Source organism: Perissodus microlepis, chromosome 12 (genome assembly GCF_051167445.1).
Source record: "Perissodus microlepis isolate ML-2025 ecotype Zambia chromosome 12, ASM5116744v1, whole genome shotgun sequence".
Classification (NCBI taxonomy): Eukaryota; Metazoa; Chordata; class Actinopteri; order Cichliformes; family Cichlidae; genus Perissodus; species Perissodus microlepis.
In genome coordinates this window covers 6165538-6187765 of record NC_140472.1, presented here as the reverse complement: position 1 = coordinate 6187765, position 22228 = coordinate 6165538, and the positions used below count along the sequence as shown (strand labels likewise).

Sequence of the window (22228 nt, the reverse complement as noted above, 5' to 3'; positions counted from 1 at the left end):
TCACCTACAGATTAATGACTGCATCTATCAACTCTCCTGATAAGACCATCTCCTTTGGCACAGCCTCATTACTTTAAAAGCACCAAAACAAAGGCCAGGATTGCCAGACACATGTCACAGGTATAACTTTTCACATGGTAAGAGTTTGTTTCTAGAGTCAGCCATCTGTTTGCCAGTTTGCCTTGCCTGATGTGTTTTTCTGTATGTTTGGAATTTCTGGCTATTTACCCTTGTGGCTACACTATGTGCTTTACCTTTAACGGCTATGGTAAGAATAAAAATCTCTGAAGTTCAGCAACTGCTGTGAAAAATATACTAATTAATCCTGACTGATGTGATGTAAGTGATGCTTAGCAAAGAAGCTGCATAATCTTTCTCATAAAGTTGTCGTGATAAAGGTGATAAAACATTTAAAAATATTAAATTCAGTTTTATTTATATTGCATCAAATCACAACATCCATCCCATCAAGACACTTTATATTGGGAGGTAAAGACCTTACAATAATAGAGACAAACCCCAACAATCAGATGCCCTTGTGTGAGCATCCACTTGGTAACTGTGGGGAGGCAAAACTCCAGGCTCAGAGAAGGGGTCCCCTCACCCCCATCTGAGTACGGGGTGAGGGGAACTGAACTGAGAAGGTGCTCAGACATTTACAAGTGAAATAAGGATCATTATGAATTGTGAATCATGCTAAGCTACATTAGTCCAAGAATAAAAATATGGAGTTGAAAAATGGTCCCTTTTAATTTTTGTTGCTAATCAACAAATGTTGCCATTTTATTTCATAGCTTACACAAGTTAATTCTCACAAACAGATATATTATTTTGTTGAATGTGCTCTACTGATTGGTGGTGAGATTCAGTTTTGTATTGACTGTTTGTTTTTGTATGCAACTCTATCAAAATACTCAAAGTTAGGCATCTGGTTCAGTACATCAAACCACGCAGCTTGTAACACAAAGAATCCATCAGTGAGGGAGCAGTAATATCTCAGCTACTTCAACACCGCCGTCTCGTTGTTAAGCACATATTTAAACCTGTCAGAAGGAAACTTTGCTGACTTATAAGATCTGGCTAATGTAATCTGTATGACTCAGAATATACCTCTTATAACACCTCCACAAGCCCCAACCAGATGAAGATATAATGAGCAGTGTACTTCAGTGTCCTGAGTCACATATAAATGTGTGCAGATTTACACCAATCCACCTTTATTCATGTCACTGTATTTCTCTGAGCTGTCTGCTGAATGACTTGTGAGTGACACATCATTTTGGATTCCTGTACCACACTGACCCTTTGGTTTTACTGGCTGCAACACCCATGCCGTGGTGCTGTGTTTTCGTGAGCATGTGTCTGCATTATGACTGTGTTAGTGCTGCCATAGACTAAGTGCTGTCACAGTATCTGTGACTGTGCTGCCTGTCCTGCTGTTTCTCTGCTTTCCAACCCTCCTCTTGGCCTGTAATGCTATAATGGCAAATGTAATTGTAACATCAATCACTACCAATGACATTTGGCACCAAACAAGTCTACTGCACTTTTACACAGACACACACAGACAGATAAGCATATTACATGCATGTTGTGATAATTGCACAAATATACTGTTTTTCCTTTCAGGTTGAGCAAGAGATCTCACTCATTCAGAGGAAGATGTCTGACCTTGAGTCAGTGCTCCAGCAAAAGGACATAGAGTTGAAGGCCTCAGAGACTCAGAGGACAATCCTAGAACAGGATCTGGCCACTTATATCACCGAATGCAGTGTGAGTATCTCCAGGGATTATAAGACAGAGACATAGCACTGGAAAGAGTGTGAAATGTATGGAAACATTTGCTAAAAGCAAAACTGAAACTGAACTACCAGGTAAAAAGTTTTAGTACGCCTTATTTTGGAGCAAAATCGATTTTTATTAGATTTAACAGGAGATTTTATATTAACGTTTTTTATGATGTGTGACTACTGGAATTAACCAAGCACCAGAAGTGTCTCATGATGGTTGGGAAGTGGTAAGAACTGCTTCTACAAAAACTTTGTATTACTACAATCGCTAGCATATGGGCTGCTTCCTCATATGCATGTGTGTGTATGCCATATATACTATGACTCTTGCTGTCAATTCACTAAAATGCAATGGTAGATGAACAAGATATTGGAAATACTACTTAGCTGATGATAGTACGATTCAACAGCATCCAAAAAGTGAAACGACACCTATTTAACGCTAACTATTTATTTCAGGATTTTGATATCAGGTTGATTTATTTTCAGCTGCGTATTCCCAACAAAGTGTCAGCTGACTGAACACACGTTTGTCTTGATTTCAGAGTCTGAAGCGCAGTTTGGAACAGGCTCGTATGGAAGTGACACAGGAGGACGATAAAGCACTGCAGCTTCTTCATGACATTCGGGAGCAAAGCAACAAACTTCAGGAGATCAAAGAACAGGTAGGACGACATTTCGGGTGTCACATTAGGTCAGCTGGCTGAGAGTACGCCTGATGCTGTGGGCTCAGAATTGAATGATTAATGAGGAAATTAGTCAGCTCTCTACTGTTGCAATCATTTTTTGATTTCATTAAGTTTTGTTCTTTTGAGTGAAAAGACTTTTCTTTAGTGACTGTTTTCCCCTTCGTTTTCCAATGAGTATTCATGCAGTACTTTGCAGTGAAGGGAAGTACTGTATTACATAAATAACGAATTATGTTTTTCAAAAATAACATTTTAAGAGGATTTCATAATGGCAGTCAGATGGAGCAGGTCGAGCCACCAAGGCTGAGTGTGTGGGTTGTGAGTGTTAATTAGACAGGCACATGATGCTGAAACCCCACAGCTAGGGATGGGAATTGATAAGAATTTAGTGATTCCGATTGCATTATCTATATCACGTATCGATTGTCATTGGGTTCTCATTGGCTCTGTTTTGAGAGTCAGCACCATCACTAAGCAGCAACGAAGAAATTACATTCATGCAAATGAATTGCATGCCGTGGGTCAAATGTTTGTGCATGTTTGCTGAGCTATTTTCCCTCTTTGTTGTGATCAGTGAGGAGTCGTTACTCAAAAAGTCATTATTTAACATAATACACACTTTTATTTTCATGCAATGTAGTACGTTTCTAAATTACTCCCAGGAAAAAGTAATTTGTTGTACTACCTGTTACATTACTTTCATGTTACTCTGTAAAAAGCTGAAACACACTGTCTCATAATCACTATTTTACAATATAAACAACCCCACACACCAACACAAATCCCTAACGAGGACACACATCTCTAAGATCTTTCTCTTAACAGAATACAAAGCTGACTGCACAAAGCAAAGATGAAAACCAGCACAAAAAAGCGATCGCTGCAGTGATTCTGCTTTAGAAACATGAACAGGTAGAAAGGGAGGCTGCAGCCTGACTGCTCATCTGCTTGTTACCTGTTGAAGTTCAGGGTCTGTCTGCATTCACTCAGCTTTCACCCTGGGTTCTTGGCTAGCTTAGCGTTAGCATGCTGTCTTGGCAGATGCTTGCAAAGAAAGTTGTGTTAGCAGCATAATGCGGTTGTTTCTGTCTTGGATGCAGTTTTAAGCTTTATCATTTATCTCGTCCTTTTGTGCAATAAAAATAAATGCGCATATCCAAGCTCTAGACTGCATCGCTATTTTCCTCTTCTGAAATCAGCTGATTGTAGCACAAGTGCAAGAATGGATAACTGGGATCGACAGGCAGGGAGACTAACAGTTCCAATGAATTGGACTACTGGGAACTGGTTCTTGATTCCCATGCCTACCCACAACAGGCTGTAGGGGTGCAATCAGTATAGCATTACCTACATCATGTGTAGAAATGCCTCATGTTGGAGTACCCTCTTAATGTAAATGATTGTGGTTTTTTTAATCCTTGAAAATCCATTTTTTATACATGTATATATTCAATTTACGGTATATGGATGGAGTGCATGTACAGCGCTTTATTGGAAAAAGGTTTGTTTACCACAATACTGAGAAAAAACTCATCAAAGGTTTAGTTTACTCCTCTGTTTGTAAGACCTTGCTGTATTAGGCTAAGTTGATCGGCAGTTTTTAAGATGTTAAAATACAGTGAGTCTATAAAGTGCTTCGACTCAGTGAGTCTCTTTGGAATCAAGAATACGTCTGATATCAAATGAGACAGGAGTGTACACACAGCTCTTAATTAATGAAATCAAAAGTGATGAGTGTGGCATGTGTTTGTGCGAGCATGTATAGTTCTGCAGGGGTGACGGCACAACATGAAAGAATGTTGCCAGCTGTGAGAATCAAGCTGATACAAGATTGACAATTTAGGACAAGAGATAAGGAGCATGAAAAATCATCTTCCTGGCATTATGCACCATTTTTTTTCTTAAAAAGCAACCTGTTTTCCTCAGCCTACACTAGTGCCGGTTACCAAGCACTGAATACAGGGAATATAACTGGTTGCCATGGTGATGAGAGCCATATACCTACAAGTGAGGAGAGCGCTGATGCAGTGGGCAGGCTGTCGTGATGAGGTGTTGGGGCCTTAGCTCATACTGTTTGGAAAACAGAAATTTTGACCATCACTTCATATTCTCCTTAAACAAACAGTGATCCGTGTGATGTAAGAGATTGCAAAATACCACTCAGATTAATAAATTGTCCAGAAAAAAAGTGATGGAAGTATTTTCTGGAGGGGAAGAAAATGGGAAAAAAGCTTGAAATGGAGGGTGATATCCTGTCACAAAGCTGTAAAGTCACTTTGCGAAGTGAGGATAGTTATCACATTGTCTTTTTGGAAAGTTACAGAGATGTTGGACACAGTGCAGAATCAGTTTTCAGCTTGCTTTTCACGTAAAGCATACTGTGGCCCTGGGGATCCCTCAGCAGGAGTCTGAGGAAGTTGTTTTTGTGTCTGTTTGTTTCTTTTTCTCAACATTTCAGTACTATTATTCATTTTAGCGTGTTACTGTGCAGAGCTGACTGATAACCTGAGAGTACAGTCAGTCTCACTGAGTTAAGTTAACAGCAGTGAGATTAGGGTTGTGGTTGATTGTGCTGGGGTACTAAAATATCAAACATTATTAGGTGTTTTCTTTTCAGTTTTCTTCTTATGTGGAAGCCCTTCATGGATAAATTCTGACTAAAATAAAGAGTTCAGACTACACTGTCAAATTTGTGAGGATTTTCTGCTGCTCGTGTGTATTATACGGCTCTGTGTTCCCACTGGTGCCTCCCAGCAGGGTATTTACACCAGCTAAATCCTGCATTTCATCTTGAATAGCATCTGTCTCCCACGCTCTGTCACATGACTGCAGTGTTTATCACTTTTGTGCAAAAAATCATGCAGTGTTGGATCAACAAAGAGAGATTGGGGATAGATTCATTTACAAAGAGAAGAACTCTGTGCCAAAGCCAGGAAGACCTGCAAACATATAGAAAGAGACAGTTTCACTGAAGATACAAGAGTAAATAAGACCCACAGAAAAGCACACTGTTCCTTTTTTCTGCTGTATCAACAAAAAAAGGATAGAAGTCATGAAATTTTAGAAAGTACCAAGAAAGAGCGCATGTACTGTGTCTGCATTTATACATAATAGAATACTGCATACAAAAAATGTTAGACTTTAAAAAACCCTGCCCAACAATGGTTTGAATTTAGTTTTGCTCCTGATAGGTCCGTCTGTGGAACAGTCCCAAACTAAGCCATGAGATGAGCGAAGATTTTGGCCAGGACTGAGTCCTGTTGACTTTCATTGTTATCAGTTGCAAACTCGTGCAAGTTTCAAGAGCCTAACATTTTTCTTACTGAGTGGGAATAACTAAAACAACATTTAAGACAAATTCAATTAAAAAATTTTAGTATAGCACAAAATCACAACAATGGTTGCCTGCTTTATATTGTAATATATTATAATAATAGAGAGAAAACTAATAAAGTAATGAAGAGAAAACCCACCAATAACACAATCGCCTACAGCATAAGCAAGAACTCGGAAGAAACTTCCTTTTAACAGGAAGAAATCTGAGGCAGGACCAGGCTCAGGGAGGGGCGGGGCCATCTGGTGCGACCGGTTGGAGAGAGGTGAGGAAAGAGGTGCGTCAAGGAGAAGTGCTCAGTGCATCATTGGAAATCCCCAACAGCCTATCGCTATTGCAGCATAACTAAGGGAGGATTAAGGGTCACCTGATCCAGCTCTAACTGCAAAACTAAAAAAAGGAAGAAAAAAAGATTTAAACCTAATCTTACAAGTAGAGAGAGTTTCTGTCTCCTGAATCCAACCTGGAAGCTGGTTCAATAGGAGAGGAACATGAAAGCTGAACACTCTGCTTTTAAATATCTTAGGAACCACAAATAACCCTGCACTCTGAGAGTGAAATGCTCCATTAGGCTGATATAGTACAATGCGGTCCAAGTAAGCGCACCACCCAAATAAAATTAAAAACGCAAGGTTTGAAACATCAGAACACAATTCAGAATCAGAATTTTTACCTCTAATAAGGTGAAAATTGCAAACTACCTTAGAAACAATACATTTATGGATTCTTATGTATTTGTCTTGTGAAGTGAGCAAGTAGGAACAATTTAATGTCATTAATTTGCTTCTTTTTCCTGTTTTTTTCCTTTGAGTTTATCAATTCTTAAAAAAAAATCTGCATAGAAAAGAAAACAGATTAATTTATTTACTTTTTTTGTTTGTTTTCTTGCTTTTTTCTTTACAAGTAAACACAGATTTGAAGATCTCAGTCTTTAGGGGTTTGAGGGTGTTAACAGTGGCTGCCTTCATTGCATCAGCTCATCTAAGTTTTGAATGTCATGTCTTGTCTCAGAGTTTTTTTTCTGTGCAGGTGTGTGAGCCACAATTATGTTCCATCTCAAGAAAAGACCGCTGCTGTGATTCAGCAATTCACAAGCTGTATTTGTTTAGCACACTGAAAGCTTTCTTTTTCATTTCTTTAGGCCAAATCATCGTTCTGCTAAAGAATTACTGGAATTGGAGAAACATTTCTAACCCATAATCATGATTATTGTCACTATCAAATGGGAGATGTACCTATGGATCCAATGAATTGTCACTATAATGGAAACTGCCTTGCTTTAATGGAGCCAAAGTGGTCATGGTGGAGGCAAATGTTTACTTCAACATGGTGCCAAACCAGCTCAGTGATGTTTTTCTTCCTGGCCCACAGCAGTACATTCTGACAATGTGGGGACTCTTCGGATCACCATGTCTGATGCTGTGTGCTTCAACATAGACCAGTTTTAATCTGCGTCGGCTGAGCACCAATGCTCCCTGGATGCACAATGATGCTAGTTTTTATTAGACTGACAAACAGGCTGATGTACCCTGTAAGCAGATGAGGTGGTTAAAATTTGATTTGTTATGCAGTGACTAATTACTGTTTAACAGACATCTGCAAATGACTGTGGCCGATCATTGTTTCTACATTCTTTTCTCCTTTTAACGGTCTTTTCATAAATGTACCGTTTATTTTCCTCTACTATGTGATGAGTTTTGAACGTGTGCCTGGGACTGCTATAAATGATGCAGTGATCTCTAACAAGGACATCTTCTTCAGGTTCTAGTCAAACAATGTAAGGTTGTTTGAGAAAGCGTGCAGTATTTGCTCTATCCAAATATGCTACACTCAATCTTAATGGCTACTAAAAATATAGTTACGGTACCTGGATTAAGTGCTTATGATTAAGATATTAAATCCTTGCAATATTGTGCACAAGTATTAATTCAACCCTCATTTGTTCATTGTTTTGCTTCTAAGGAAACAGAGCTTCTTGCAGTCCAGTCCTTGTATCTGACAAAAAGGAGTGTTTGTCTTTGTTGTCTACAGTATGTTCAACATGTTTTAGTAAGCTTTCATAAACCTTTAAGAAACCTTATTTCAAGGTTGAATCCTGTCACTGTGCATCTGGAAAGCCCTATTTGTCACCATGTATAAAACCATTTGTAAAAGCCCAATCTGACAATGCTCCCAGCTTTCTGACTGTAGTTTGGTGAAGCCCAAATTTTTAAAAACATCACCATGCTTCCCTTGTGATGATTTAGATTCAAGTCTGAATTATGTGAGAGTACCTAATTTGGGTAGATGTGGTATTGGGTCAGCATTTTGTGGGACTACTTGGACCCTTTGCTTTAATTTCTGTTTGTGTTCAGCTTCACGTATCCAGTCATCTAAGGTTTCTCTTACCTGTGTGTAGGAATATCATGCCCAGCTGGAGGAGATGCGAGTTTCCATTAGACAGCTGGAAGAGGACCTGTCTGCTGCCCGTCGCCGTAGCGACCTTTATGAGGCAGAACTGAAAGAGTCCCGCCAGGCCAGCGAAGAACTGAAGAGGAAAGCTGCAGAGTACCAGCACAGGATTCAGAAGGTCTGCACTGGAACTAAAGCTTTTAATGATTCAAAGGTTTTAGGAAGGCATCGGTGACACAAACTGTATGAACAGTTGTGGTCAGACGTTTGCATCATGGGCATGAATGTCATGGTATTGGGAGTTTTGATGATTTCTTTGAAATGTTCTTTCTCCACATTGTTGAGCAGTGATTGTATGGCATACATCTGTAATGGCTAAAACACAAGAATTGAGTGCCTAAGTTTGTGGACTACATTTAAAGGCAGGTCAGTTACAGGAAACCAATCAATTGTGCAACTTTCTAAGGGGCATTAAACCAAATATTAGTGTGGGTGTGTGCATATATTTGAGCCTCATTTTGACCCTTAGTGGATTTGATGAATGCTATGTAAACTACTGAGCATACCTGTAATCTGGCTATTGGCAATTATAGCGCTCACAGTGACAGAGCAACCACATGATCATGATTTGCAACTTCTCACTTTTCTAGTAAGGTAGTGATCATTTCTCTTCCTGACCTTCATCTTCACAGGCCAAAGATCAAGGGAAAGCAGAAGGAGATGAGACGATCACCAAGTTGGAGAAGGTAGCTCGTGAAGTTAATTTATTCGTGATAAAACTGTATGATTGGTGAGGGTGAAAATTTATTCTAGGTAAAGACACTAAAGAGTTTAAATGACTTTAATGTGGGATAATATTTCCATATTAAAATGATTTTTTTCCCTTTTTAGACAAATACTGAACAGCTGGTAAAGATCCAAGAGCTACAGGAAAAACTCACCAAGGTAAAATATTTTTGTTTAAAAGACCAATTAATAATTTATTTGAACTTGTATCCTAAATGGAAGAGATGCAGCAGTATTTTTGCACTTTGAGATGACTTCATAAACCTTTCATTACCCTTCCCAACCTCCTCCTTTCTCTCTCTGTCTCTTGATTAAACTTTGGTCTCCTGTCAGATGTAGGCTATTGCCAGGGAACAATTAAACTGGAATTACTGATTAATAATCAACAGTCAAACAGTTTTGGCTACAATTGGCCTAAATCTGACACAATGTGAACTAAATGTGAAATAATTAACATGTAGCATGTAATTTTCTTAAGGATTTGGTATGAGCAATGTAAAGTAGTTTATTTAAAAGTAAGAAAGAGAGCAAAACTTTGGTTATTCCTTCTAAATGTTTTCCATCTTTTCCTTCTAATTACTAGTCATTAAAAGCAAATGCTGAGGCTACTGACCTCCTTCAGACTACAAAACTGGCCAAAGAGCGCATGGAGCGGGATCTAGAGAGGCTCCAGAATAAGGAAGACTCCAGTGACAGCCTACGCAGACGTCTCCGTGAGACTGAGGTACACACACACAAACACTGCTGTCACAGACACTGTACACATGCACAAAGACTTTCATACATGCGTTCTGGGGTTTTTTCTTGCTATTCTGTGTTTTCAGTCATTCGTAGATTTGCACCGTCAAAATTTCTGTGTTAAAAGTCTTAAATAATCTGACAGAAGCACAAACCTGTTCTGTAATGAATCGTTGCTTGTCAGAGAGGTTTTGTTTTGGGATTTGATTATTTCCTGGTTGTCGGGATCTCCCCCCGCTGTCCAGTTCTTGTGAGTGACACCAGATTAAACTAGACAAAAATGTCTGAGCTCAACAAACATTCATTTTCTTTAGTTTAAGGTCTTCAGTCTGTATCCATTATGTAGCGACTGTGTGGTTTTGGACAGAAGGACATTTATTGTGATTGTTCCTGTGAAACTAACCAGGCTGCCTATTATATTTTCCTACATGATCATCGAGTGGCTGTTTCTGTATACAGTTTTATTCCAGGCCACATTCAGGTGACTGCCTTAACATCTTTTTTTAAAGCAGCACATTCCTTTTTTAAGCCTTTTGTCCTGTTTTGACATAAAAATTTTAAGGATCTAAATCTGGATTGTTTTGACAAAATGATTAGTCCTTTAACAAAATTTAAATTCCAATTTAGATTTTATGAAGCAAATAAAAAATAAAACACTCCAGTGTGCAGACAATCAGGCACCAGCAGCATATCTTTAGTTTTAGCATCATCTAAGTTTTAGTATCTTTCTGAGAGTACTAATCTGAATCTGAATGCACTGCTACGTCACACAACTGTCATGATAAATTAATGACATAAATTAAATGACATAAATATGCAGTCATATAGAAGCTCTGTTTGTAGGGTCTTTTTGTTATGACCATATCTTAGTACTTCTGTAAACAGCATAACTTAGAGTCAGAGAAAAGAGAATATGCAACAAGGTCAAATTTATACAGCTCCAAAGATCTCCTACACCTCCCAACATGAAAGGAAATGAGCTCTGTGGAACTTTAGTTGGGAGTAACTTGAAATAATGAGATATAAACACAGCAGAGATGCATCCCTAACAAGCCAACTGGGTGTGACCATTACAGTATGTCGCCAGTTCTTCCTTGAAGTGGAAATTTAAAGTTAATTGCTGTTCTTATAATTGTGTGTTATGTCTAGATAGCAAAAAAAACACTGTTTTAGAGCATTAATTCTTTTGACTTGTGGATGAATTTGAAAAAATCATCGCTACTTTTTGTGCATAACGTTTGCTTGTTTTGTGTTATCCAGGATGGCAGGAAGACTCTTGAGAACCAGGTGAAGAGGCTCGAGATTGTTGAGCGCCGGGAGGCCAAACTGAAGGATGAAATCCAGAGCAAGGGCCAGCAGATTCAGCAGATGGCAGATAAGATTCTGGTAACCCACCTTTCATCTTTTGAGCAGAGCAAAATGAAGAAGGAGGTGTGAAATAAACAGAACTCATTGTCATCATTGCAAAAGAAGTGCAAATTTACATCTAATATTTTTACATATGCAGTGCTCAGACACTCCACATTTTTTATTTTAATTGCCTTACAGCTGTGATACAATCAGGCCAGCGCTTTGAATCCGTTTACATCACCAGACTGTGTGTGATCAGATCTCTCTCTAACTTTTCCAATAGTTTTGTTGCACCTGTTATGAGAAATTACTCCTTTATTACCATGATTTTCTGCATTATCAGCGTCTGAACTGTGTGCCTGAGATGAAAGTATTAAGCATATCCACTCAGAGCTGACAAAACCGTTTCAAACAGACAGTTTAGAGGACTGTGAATCAGGAGCTTTTGACTCACAGCGATTATAGGGAAATGAATATGAGCAAGCACAAAATACATGCAGTCATCTGAAAAAAAAAAGTTTTTACAAGACTCTTTGGTGTCCCGTGAAAAACGAAGAACACCTCGTACTATTCATATGAATTAACAGGGTGAGTGCATTTGCTGATAACCAAACGCATCATTAACATTAAGTGATGATCAGGAAGTGTGAGCACCTCCATAAAAGCAGTTTTTTGCCATGTTGCTGATCTGGATGATTCATGTGTTTATTGTCACAATGCCATAACAGTTCCCTACGCAAATTCATATATTGTGCACTGCAGATTCACCTGAAATCAGACCGTGCAGTGCTCAGGAAAAAAACAAAACAAAAAGCTGACAGCACAATTTGAAAAAAGACTGATCACATAGAGAGTGTTGCAGATGGAGAAACCACAAGACATCTGAAACAATGTACTTTGGGCAGATGAGACCAAAGATGACGTTTGGCCATGATGCTCGACGTCACGTTTGGCAAAAACCAAACACGGCATATCAGGACAAACACCTTATACCAGCTGTCGAGCACGGCGGTGAGCAGTGATGATTTGGGCTTGCTTTGCACTTACAGTGCACACAGAGTTCTTGCAGACCAAGAACTCTGTGTGCCAAATTATTCTAGATTTGAATGTGAGCCCATTTCTCTGAAGCTAGGTAAATGGTAACTGGACTGGCTTTTCTACTCTACCTGAGTGCTCAAATTGCTCAAACTCATTCACCCATTCACACAAGCACTTAAATAGTTTCTGTCTTTCTAACTAACATTCACACGCCAGTGGATGCATTGGAGACCAGCTTGAGGTTAGTATTTTCCCAAGGATATTTGAGATGCAGACGGAAGCAGCCATTGATCAATACACCAACCTTCCCATTAGTAGACGACCTGCTCCACCTCCTGAGCTACAGCCACCCGTTGACCAAAACTTGTTCATGTAACAGGACAATGATGCCAAACACATCAGCAAATTTCTAAGAGAGAGGCTGAAAAAAACAGTCAAGGTTTAGTAATGATCTAGTCATGATCAATCTGATTGAAATGTTATACCTCAAGAGAGCTGTGCATTAATGGATGCCTGCAAACCTCGACAAACTGGAGCAACGCCGTAAGGAAGAGTGGGCCAAAATTCAACCACAATGATCTGAAAGACATACAGAAAGTGATTATTTCAAGTTATTGCTGCTAAGGGTAGATCTATAAGGCACTAAATTATGGGCATGTTGTGTTGTGAAAACGTTCTGGTTCCCGTGTCTGCTTGTGACAATCAATAATAAAAGAAGTCCCTTTTAAAACTCTGAGAGAGTCACAAAGCTTCTCCATTTACTTTTGATTACAAAGAAGTCATAGAAATTGACCTTTTGCAGCAGTGTGTGTGAGGTCCACCTGTGCATTCCCTGCTGCCTCTCAGCCAAAATCTGTGCTATTAATAAAGCCCAAAAAAGAGAGGAGCTGACGCTGGAATCATTGATATAAATGACTTTGTGTTACCTGAGCTCCTCTACATCCATAGTAACAAAGACAAGGAAATTTTACACTGTAATCATTGCATTTTAATACTAATCTTTCTCCTATATTGTATGAGGGATTAAAAAACACCTGTGTGTTGGTGATTGAATCTCTCGCTGACTACCAGAGACCACAATCAACCAGAGCAGAGCTAAATAAACAGTTGTTATAATTATATCTCAAAACTCTCAAAACCTGCTGGTGAGCAGCAGGAACCATCACTGATTGTGATTAGGTGTTAGTGATTTTGAAGTCCTTTGCACTGCCTCTAACAAATGTATCAGTTGTGTTTTGTGATGAAATGCTTTATGCATTACCTTTATGCCAGAAATGATGGCTACTTTAGCGTTTGCGAGCATGGCTGCTGATGTCAACATGAAGCAAGTGACCTATTTGTATTTTGTGTAGGAGCTGGAGGAGAATTTTCGAGAGACTCAAGCCACAGCCCAGCGCCTGGAGACTCATCTGAAACAGAAAGAGAAGCTCTATGAAGACAAGATAAAGGTTCGATTTATAAATATGTACACACAATCATATACGCAGACCCACTGGTTTGATGTAAAACACCATGCAGAAATGTCCTGATAAACTTGCTGGAAGTGCTCTGTCTAGTGGTCGTGCCTTAGCCGGGGTGCTGGGAAGAGCAGCAATATGTCATATTCAAATTCATATTTTACCCTGTTAAGTGATATCCCGGCTATGGGTCTGTGGGTTGCCTGGCATTGAGCAGGTGCTAGAGGCCCAGATGAAGGCGGACATGGCCGATAAGGAGATGCTGGAGTCCAGTCAGAGCAAATATGAGGAGGAGGTGCGGGAGAAGTGCAGCATCATCAGTGAACAGAAGGCGGTAAGAACTGACCAGCTTGGGAGCACTATTTCAGGCGTATTTTAATATTTATCACACTGACATAGATTCCATGTTTGGAATAATGATTGTATAATTAAAAAGCACAAAAATCACCCTTAATCCGATCCCATTTAAACCTCTGATAGGAAGACCAAACTAAATGTTTGTTAAGCGTATGTTATAGCTTCCACATTTTCTTTTCAGACAATAAATGCAATGGACTCAAAGATGAACAGTCTGGAACAGAGAATTGCTGAACTATCTGAGGCCAACAAACTAGCAGCTAACAGCAGTATCTATACCCAGAAAAACATGTAAGTACCCCAACACAAAGCATTGTTATTGTGCTCCATAATAACAATAAAATACAATAATAATACAATAGATACAAATACGCTTGTAAGCTTGTCCTTTTATTGTGTCAGGGCAGAGTGAAGCTGCAGCTTGTGCGCAATAATATCTGGAAGGTACTTAATTCTGACCTTGCCGTTGCTACATAGCCTTCTATTTAACCTTTTGCACATTTTGATGTTTTGTCTTGCCAGGAAAGCCCAAGAGGAGATGATCTCAGAGCTTCGCCAGCAGAAGTTCTACTTGGAGTCTCAGGCCGGGAAGCTGGAAGCTCAGAACGCCAAACTGGAAGAGCATCTAGAGAAAATGACTCAGCAAGAGCAAAGCAATAAGAGCCGCGTGCTGGAGCTGGAAACCAGGCTCCGAGAGGTGAGGAGACATTAGAACAGGTGCAGGATATCTCTGCTGATAGATGGTGGTGGATTTTCCAACTGTGTGACAACACTTTTCTTTGTATTTGCTCTATTCCCTGTCTGTTTGTCACAGCACCATCCACTTCATAGAGTCTTTTATTTCTATGCTTTATTTTGTACATATGAAGTAATCTTAGTTAATAATATTATAGAGTATCTGCACAGATATTTTATCAAAGCATAAAAGGCATTTTTAAACATTAAATAGACAAAGCTGTGCAGTAAACCTCTTCCATCTGTGTTGATCTGGCTCCATGTAGTATAAACACACTTGCGTGGAACTGTGTCCCCGAGTGTATATTGAGGAAATAATTATAGTGTAGTATATATATCGTGACCTCTTGGGGAAGCAGGTGGTGCATATAAAATAGCTGTTTGATGGTAATATATGGACTAGAGCTGCTAAGTTGGACATTGAAAAGGTAGGGACCATTTGATGTGCAGTGCATATTATGATATATGGAGTTTGGGATCCAGTAGCATAATGTAGGATACGTCCAGATGAACAGAATCAACTTTTTGGGATTTAGGATACAGGATATTTTCTATAGTACTCCATTTATCTCCATAATAGCTTGTAATTTGAATTTCCCCGGGCCATAAAAGTCTCACTTGCTATTGTAAAGTCAGATGTTACAAAATGTGAAGCCTAATAACTGAAGGCAGTCAGACATGTGTCAGGTGTAATGCTCTCACACCGAGGTGATGTCAGCATGTGTCTGACTGCGCTGGGGATGAATCGCCTCCTCCTCCTGATCCTGGTCTTTCTGTCTGCTTTTGTAGATTGGGCTGGAGCATGAGGAACAAAAGCTGGAGATTAAACGTCAGGTGACAGACCTGACCCTTTCACTGCAAGAGCGTGAATCTCAGATCAGCAACCTGCAGGCAGCTCGCCATGCCCTGGAAAGCCAGCTGCAGCAGGCTAAGACCGAGCTGGAGGAGACCACTGCAGAGGCCGAGGAGGAGATAACTGTGCTCAGAGTAAGAGAAATGGAAAGGAAAAAAAGTAGTGAAGATGCTGTCTCATTGATGTTGTGTAATGTAGGCAGTAATATCTGTCCCTGCATCTCTCCTGTCATTCCTCCTAGGCACACAGAGATGAAATACAACGCAAATATGATGCCTTGAGAGACAGCTGCGCGGTAAGCTGCTCACACCCTTATTTTTGTCATTCGCTCTTTACAGGAATAAACAGCTCTTCTGGCACCGAACACCAGCTGAATCATCGCACTAGAAGTAGCCTCGTTTCAGTCCATATGTGTTTCTGTCACTCTTGGATGAATTAAAATTTAAAATCATTTGACTCCGTGTCACTTTTAACACCTTCCCCATTTCATCACGTTTGTCTACCTTGTTGGTGCTCTTTATGGAGATGTAAAGCTGACTGCATAAATGTGCATCCTTAAATATGAGCAGGTCTCCACCCTGTTTTCAAAACATTATGTTTCTGGTCAAAGTGAGAATTGTTATTCCAGATACAATTTTTACAATAATATTAGACTAACTCTCAGAACTGTTTGTTGTTTTCATGGCACCATTGTGCACATTAACACAGAAACTAAGTGAACCTCCACTAACCAAAGTTAGCCCTACTGAATCAGAAAATAATGCCCTCTATTCGGTGATCATTGCTATTTGGGAGCTCCAAATTTTTTTATATTTATTTGCGTTATGTTGTCATTTTTTCAGGTATTTAGGTGCCGTCAAGTTTATGTATCTTGAATAAATACCAAAACCGTCACAGTCTTCCTTTATCCCATTGCCCTACTTTTGAGATCCTCCCACTCACAAACTGTTCAAAAAGCGACAACCATAGATTTAGCTGGCCAGTATTCAGGCAAGCACAGCCAAATTCAGCAACAAGCAGAGCTTGAAATGCCACTCTATTTTTTGCCCTGCTGACTTGCAGTGTTGGTTTAACCATTAGTCTGTGGAGCATTTTGGAGGAGAACAGGATATCTGGACAACTGTGAGCCAAAGTGTCATTTAATTTAGTGAGGTCTCCCGGAAATTATTAATGCATTATGGTGTGCGTTTTGTATTATGAGAGCATTGTAGCGACTAGTCACCGGATGTGGGAGCTCATGATGTTTTCACTGCTTTGTGATCTTTTTAAAAAATCTGTATTCATTGAGGTTCATAGCATATCTTCACTTTTTTAACATTGTAGTTAATCAATATGTTAAATATGTGTAGAAACTGTATATTATAAGATTATAGCTGAAGCCATCATGGGTGTGTTAGACTGCTGTGGGCAATGTTTAAAACTGATAAAGACTGCAAATTCATTGGATGTAGTTATATATTGCCTGCATATCAGCATTGCATTTACACTCTATAGCATTCACACTGCTCACTGAAAGAAAGATCCTCCTCTGTGTTTTGTGGCAGAGGTAAACAGTAAATGATATGTTAATTTTAATCAGTGAAAGTGTGTGACAGCCACAGATTTCACAAACAGCACTGAGCAGTTTGTATTCAGCAGCGTTGAGGATGCAGATCTAGATGTGATTTACCTTAGCTGTTTAAGTTGCTCTATAGATTTGGTTGACAGATGATTGGAATAAATTGCCAGATCACCGCTGCACTCATTCCACTGTTGACTTCTGGCCTTGCCTTAAGAATTTAGTCGCTGCTGTCAGTCCCCTGCCGAAAGGGAGCAGAAGCACTGAGTCAGTACAGAACAGGCAGCTAATTTATGTACTTAAAAGCTTTGCCTCTTCCCCCCTGCCACCTTGAAGTTCTGTGTGGTCCCCTTGTTCCCACAAGAGCTGAGAATAAGGGGCTTTTAACAGACAGCCTCGTATAACCCTCATCTCTTTACAGTGTGCACTGTAGTCATGGCTGATTAAAGGAACAGACCGATGCTGATGAAATGATTATTCTCATTCTGAATGCTACTTGGGTTGAAACAGCAGCATAGAAAAATGATTACTGCATTACATCACTAACCCAGATATCTGCATCATGTAATCATGCAGCAGTAGAGTTGAGATTGTGTGGGGTGTTAGGTCAGCTGTTATTGTGGAGGAGCAACGATCTGAGCATTATATGCACAACAGCACCAAAACTTTTTCTTATGTGCGAATTGTAAAATTAACATTTTTATTACTTTTTCCGAACATCCAGGAATTCTGCTTTTACAGTGTAGGTACACACTGCCTTTGGAGCAACAAAAACACTGTGTAAAGTGTCACATTACAGGCTTATAGTATTATACACAAATGCAGCAAAAGGTTTTGGGTTTTTGGGGGTACATTTTAGTTGCAGATGGATACTGTGTATGTATTCAGCCATTTAAATGTGAAATATGAATGTTCCCTTTACTCTGTAGGTGATCACAGACCTGGAGGAGCAGCTGACAACATTGACTCAGGAAAATGCAGAGCTTAACCGTCAGAACTTCTACCTGTCCAAGCAGCTGGATGAAGCCTCTGATGAGAGAGAAGATCGACTGCAGCTCAGCCAGGATGTGGACAGGCTGCGTCGGGAGGTGGCTGACCGTGAAATGCACCTTAACAACCAGAAACAGGTGCTGACTTCTGATGATGGTGTACAGTCCTAAAATGCAGATGGGTTTGTGAACCCTGAATAAAAACAGAAACTTAGTTACCAGAAAGCACACTGAACCTCTACTATTAGCCCAGAGAGATGTTTTAATCAGATTCAAGAGGCTTGTTGAATCTCTTGTTAGGGTTTCACCTGACTCAGGATGGGGCGACTACACAGGCCACTCACATGTCACCACATACAGTAATACATTACTTTTTGTTGTTATTTTCCACTACAGTAAACATTAATATCTATTATTCTTAAAAATAAAACCCTAATTTCAAAAAAAGTGTAAAATCTGAATAAAAATGCAACGATTTGCAATTCTCATAAACACATATTTCATTCACAGTGGGAACATAGAAATAAAGAAATGGTTTAAAATGACAACATTTTACATTTTAAGAAAAATAATCACTCATTATGAATTTGATAGCAGAATGCATATATAAACACTGGGTCAGGAGACATGTTTATCACTGTGTGGCATTCCCTCTTCTTTCAACATTAGTCTGTAAATCACTGCGAACAGCTGCTGGACTTTTGAATGAGGAAACTCATCCAACTGTTGTGTGATGTAGGATCCTTTGCTCAGCGGTCCTGCGTCTACTTTGTTGTGTTCTTTGTTTCTTGAGCCCCAAATCTTTTCAAGCCTGTATACAGCTTTTAGCACTGACGGTGCCTTTCCAGATGTCCAAAGACATAGGCAGTGATGCCCCCCATAATAAGCTGAATGGTCCCTCTCCTCTTAAATCTAGTTGATGTGGCGTCCATATTTTCCAAAAAGAATTTAAAAGTTGGGTTTGTCTCACCACAGAACAGCTTTCCACTTTGCCTCAGTCTATTTTAAATGAGCTTTGGACCAGAAAAGAGAACATTTGTGGAAGTGTTTCAGAATCATGTCTTTTTTTAATGGTAAATGGACTCATTCTTATATAGCACTTTTCTACTCAATCTGAGCACTTCCATAAGGCCTTTTCCCCCAAGTGCTTCCTATCTAACGTTCACATACATTTATACTCTGACGGACGCATCTGAGAGCAACATGGGGTTAGTTTATTGCCCAAGGATATGTGCCAGACGCACAGATATCCTCGTGTTGGTGTTGTTCCCACATCATCATAATAAATGTTGTTCCAGGTTCAACATTGCAAGTGACCAATCACATTGTTGTGACATCATACGTTTGTGACTTCGGAAAAAAACGCGTTAAACAAAACATCTACTTAACTTGCGAGAAACCGCCTCTGTCCGCCGATCCAGCAATTTGAATTCTTTGCATTTCATACTGTTCTTTAATAATCGGTAAGCATTATACATATTGTCCTTGCAACATTGGAATTTCATAAATCAATGAATCGCTTAGCTTGCAAAAGTATGACGTCAAACAATGTGATTGGTCACTTGCAATGTTGAGCCTGGAACAACATTTATTATGATGATGTGGGAACAACACCAACACGAGGATATCACCAACCTTCTGTTTGGTAGGTGATCTGCTCTACCACCCGAGCTACAGCCTCCCCTAATGCTGTTTCTTGTGAGGGCCCAGAGATCGCAGGCATCCAATATTAATTTTTGGCCTTGTCCTTTGTCCTCAGAGGTTTCTTCATATTCTAAGAATCTTTTGATGATATTATGTGCTGCAGATTATTCAGGAGAAATTGTTGCATAGCTTTTTGCAGATTGATGTCTCTAAGATGATCTTTTCGTACCCAGTTTTGTTTTGACCTGTTGCTAAGTAACCTAAATACTTGCAAAATGTTTAATTTTAGTACCTCTTCCATTTTTTTCAATGTTTTATTGCCCCCATCTCAACTTTGAAATAGCTGTTTCCATCAAATTAAAAATGAGCTATGATCTTTCATGAACTAGTAAAACATCTCAGTTTAAACATTTGATATATTTTCTGTGTTCTGTTGTGAATGAAATCACAGTATGCTGTTTTCATTTACATTTAACACAGACTGGATCTTCCTTTGGTGCTGGCAAAATTGTTATATGCAGGAACAACCCAGCTGGTATTTTTTATTACTTACCAGCAGATTTATTAGCTTCTGACACTGAATTTCCTGCTCAAAAGAAAAAGTCAGGCAGGTTCAAATCAAATAACTGTTTACTAAGCTCGGGTCAGTAACAGGAAGTCTGTCAGAGAAGGCATGAGCATCAGATGAAGAGCAGCAAGCAAAACTACATGTACAGACAGGAACACTGTATTAAGCACAGGGAACACTAGACAACAATAACATGACAACCAGATGTGAAATAAAAATAGATTTTACTGCAAAGCAAGAGCACGAATCAGATAAGCGAGAAAGAAAAACACAAGCAAAACTCAGATAAAGTGTGAAGTCTGCATTCATTCTCTATATCATTTTGCACGGGCGGCCAGTCATTCAGCAAATAAACACATAAAGAGTTGACATCTGAACCCAGCATTTAGAGTCACAGTGCTTACCACTCCGCCAACATGCCACCGCTTTTGTGTGGCAGTTGTTTCTGCATGAAAGTTGAAGTCTGTGAGACAACATCATTTTCTGTTTTCTAAAACACTTGTATTCCTTCCTCTTATTCAAGTTTCTTCACCCTGCCCACTTCCCACTCACAGTCAGACAGGAGCTTTTCACTTACACTCACATTATTTGATATCTCCACAACACCTGTGACAGGTGACCTAGACATCTCTCCCAGCTCCGAGAGTGCCAAGTGTAAATCAGGCAGCCGAAACACTGGAATAATTTTATTATTGTTATGCGTTGTATTCTCAACGCAGTGAGAAAGAGAGATGGAGAGAAAGAGAGAGGAGGCTGTGTGATGGTGTGTTGCCCCTGTGGGAGGATTTGTGTGTGGGTGTCCAGTAGCGCTCTCAGTCCTGCTGGTTGTGTAACCACCGATGGAAGTCATAGACGAGGGATGGGGTGGTGTGTGGGAGGGATGTGTCATCCACATCACTCCCAGGTCGTGTCAGCTGTGGAAGCATTGGACTTCAGAGGGCCGTGGTGTTGCTGCAGCACCGGCAGAGGCTATATTTGTCTCCCCATGCTTTGTCTAAAGGAGTCTGTTGTAAGACATTAAACATGGAGCTTTGTGTAGGCCTGGTGAAAAATATAGGAAAACATTCCGAGGCATGAAAATAACTCCACTCAAAAGAAGGTTCAAATAGTCATTTACATGGAACGTTAGTTGTCAGACTTCATGTATATTATTTAAACAGTTTGTGAGCCCCTGGCTCTAGCATTGTGATTTCTTTTTAACAGATTGTGACTGACAATGCCATGAAAACATTTTTACTTTTTGACTTCTTAGTTTTTTGCATATTTGTTACACCTACATTTTTCAGATCATCAAACAGTTTTTGATACCCAGTGCCCGATGGGTGACGTGATACCCATGTTTGTGAATATGATAACTCAAGAACAAGGCAAATTACAAGTTTGAATCTCAGTAATTTTGACTTCAAGGTCAGGCTTAATCTTTTATGAAAATCACCTAGGATGTTCACATTTATATCATAAGTGCATCTGCTCAGAGACTGGGGGGGTACCAAAGGCAGCCACCAGTATTTTTTGTATTTTTTTTTTTTTTTGACAATTAGATATAAAATGCTGTTTAAATTATAAATTCATTTTTAAGGGAAAAAAGCTCTCTAACCTTCCTGTTCCAATGTGAAAAAGTAATTAATAACTTAATATAACTGGATGTGCCACTCTTGAGAGCAAAAACAATCAAGTGTTTGTTATTCCTGGATTTCACATCGCTGTGGATGAATTTTGGCCCACTCTTCTTTGCAGATTTTAATTTTAATTCAGCCACATGGGAGGATTTTTCATCATGAAAGGCCTGTTTAAGATCGCCCTAAATGATGTCAATCTTTTTTTTTTTTTTTTTTTTTGTGTCCCGTTTGGATCTTTAGCCATCAGAATTGTTGTCTTAAGGCCAAGAAAGATGCCAAGCGGATTTATTTTACCAAGTGGATCATCATGGCCTTGCCATATTGGTCCATTT

General features: G+C 39.5%; 1 protein-coding gene across 8 annotated transcripts in view; it reads left to right on the top strand.

Moving 5' to 3' along the window:
* The window catches only part of citb (citron rho-interacting serine/threonine kinase b), a 50015-nt gene that overhangs the window by 4535 nt on the left and 23252 nt on the right, over positions 1-22228 (top strand). For 7 of the 8 annotated variants that reach the window (XM_084947085.1, XM_084947083.1, XM_084947090.1 and 4 more), the window contains exons 2-16: positions 11-120; positions 1630-1773; positions 2336-2455; positions 8212-8382; positions 8897-8950; positions 9096-9149; positions 9574-9714; positions 10989-11114; positions 13469-13564; positions 13791-13907; positions 14112-14221; positions 14453-14627; positions 15455-15652; positions 15760-15813; positions 18006-18203. In XM_084947085.1, coding sequence (XP_084803211.1) covers positions 112-120; positions 1630-1773; positions 2336-2455; positions 8212-8382; positions 8897-8950; positions 9096-9149; positions 9574-9714; positions 10989-11114; positions 13469-13564; positions 13791-13907; positions 14112-14221; positions 14453-14627; positions 15455-15652; positions 15760-15813; positions 18006-18203 — 1767 coding nt within the window. In that variant the 5' untranslated portion in view covers positions 11-111. Of the gene's footprint in view, positions 1-10; positions 138-1629; positions 1774-2335; positions 2456-8211; positions 8383-8896; positions 8951-9095; positions 9150-9573; positions 9715-10988; positions 11115-13468; positions 13565-13790; positions 13908-14111; positions 14222-14452; positions 14628-15454; positions 15653-15759; positions 15814-18005; positions 18204-22228 lie in introns of all 8 variants that reach the window. The other variant, XM_084947084.1, reaches the window with a different exon arrangement.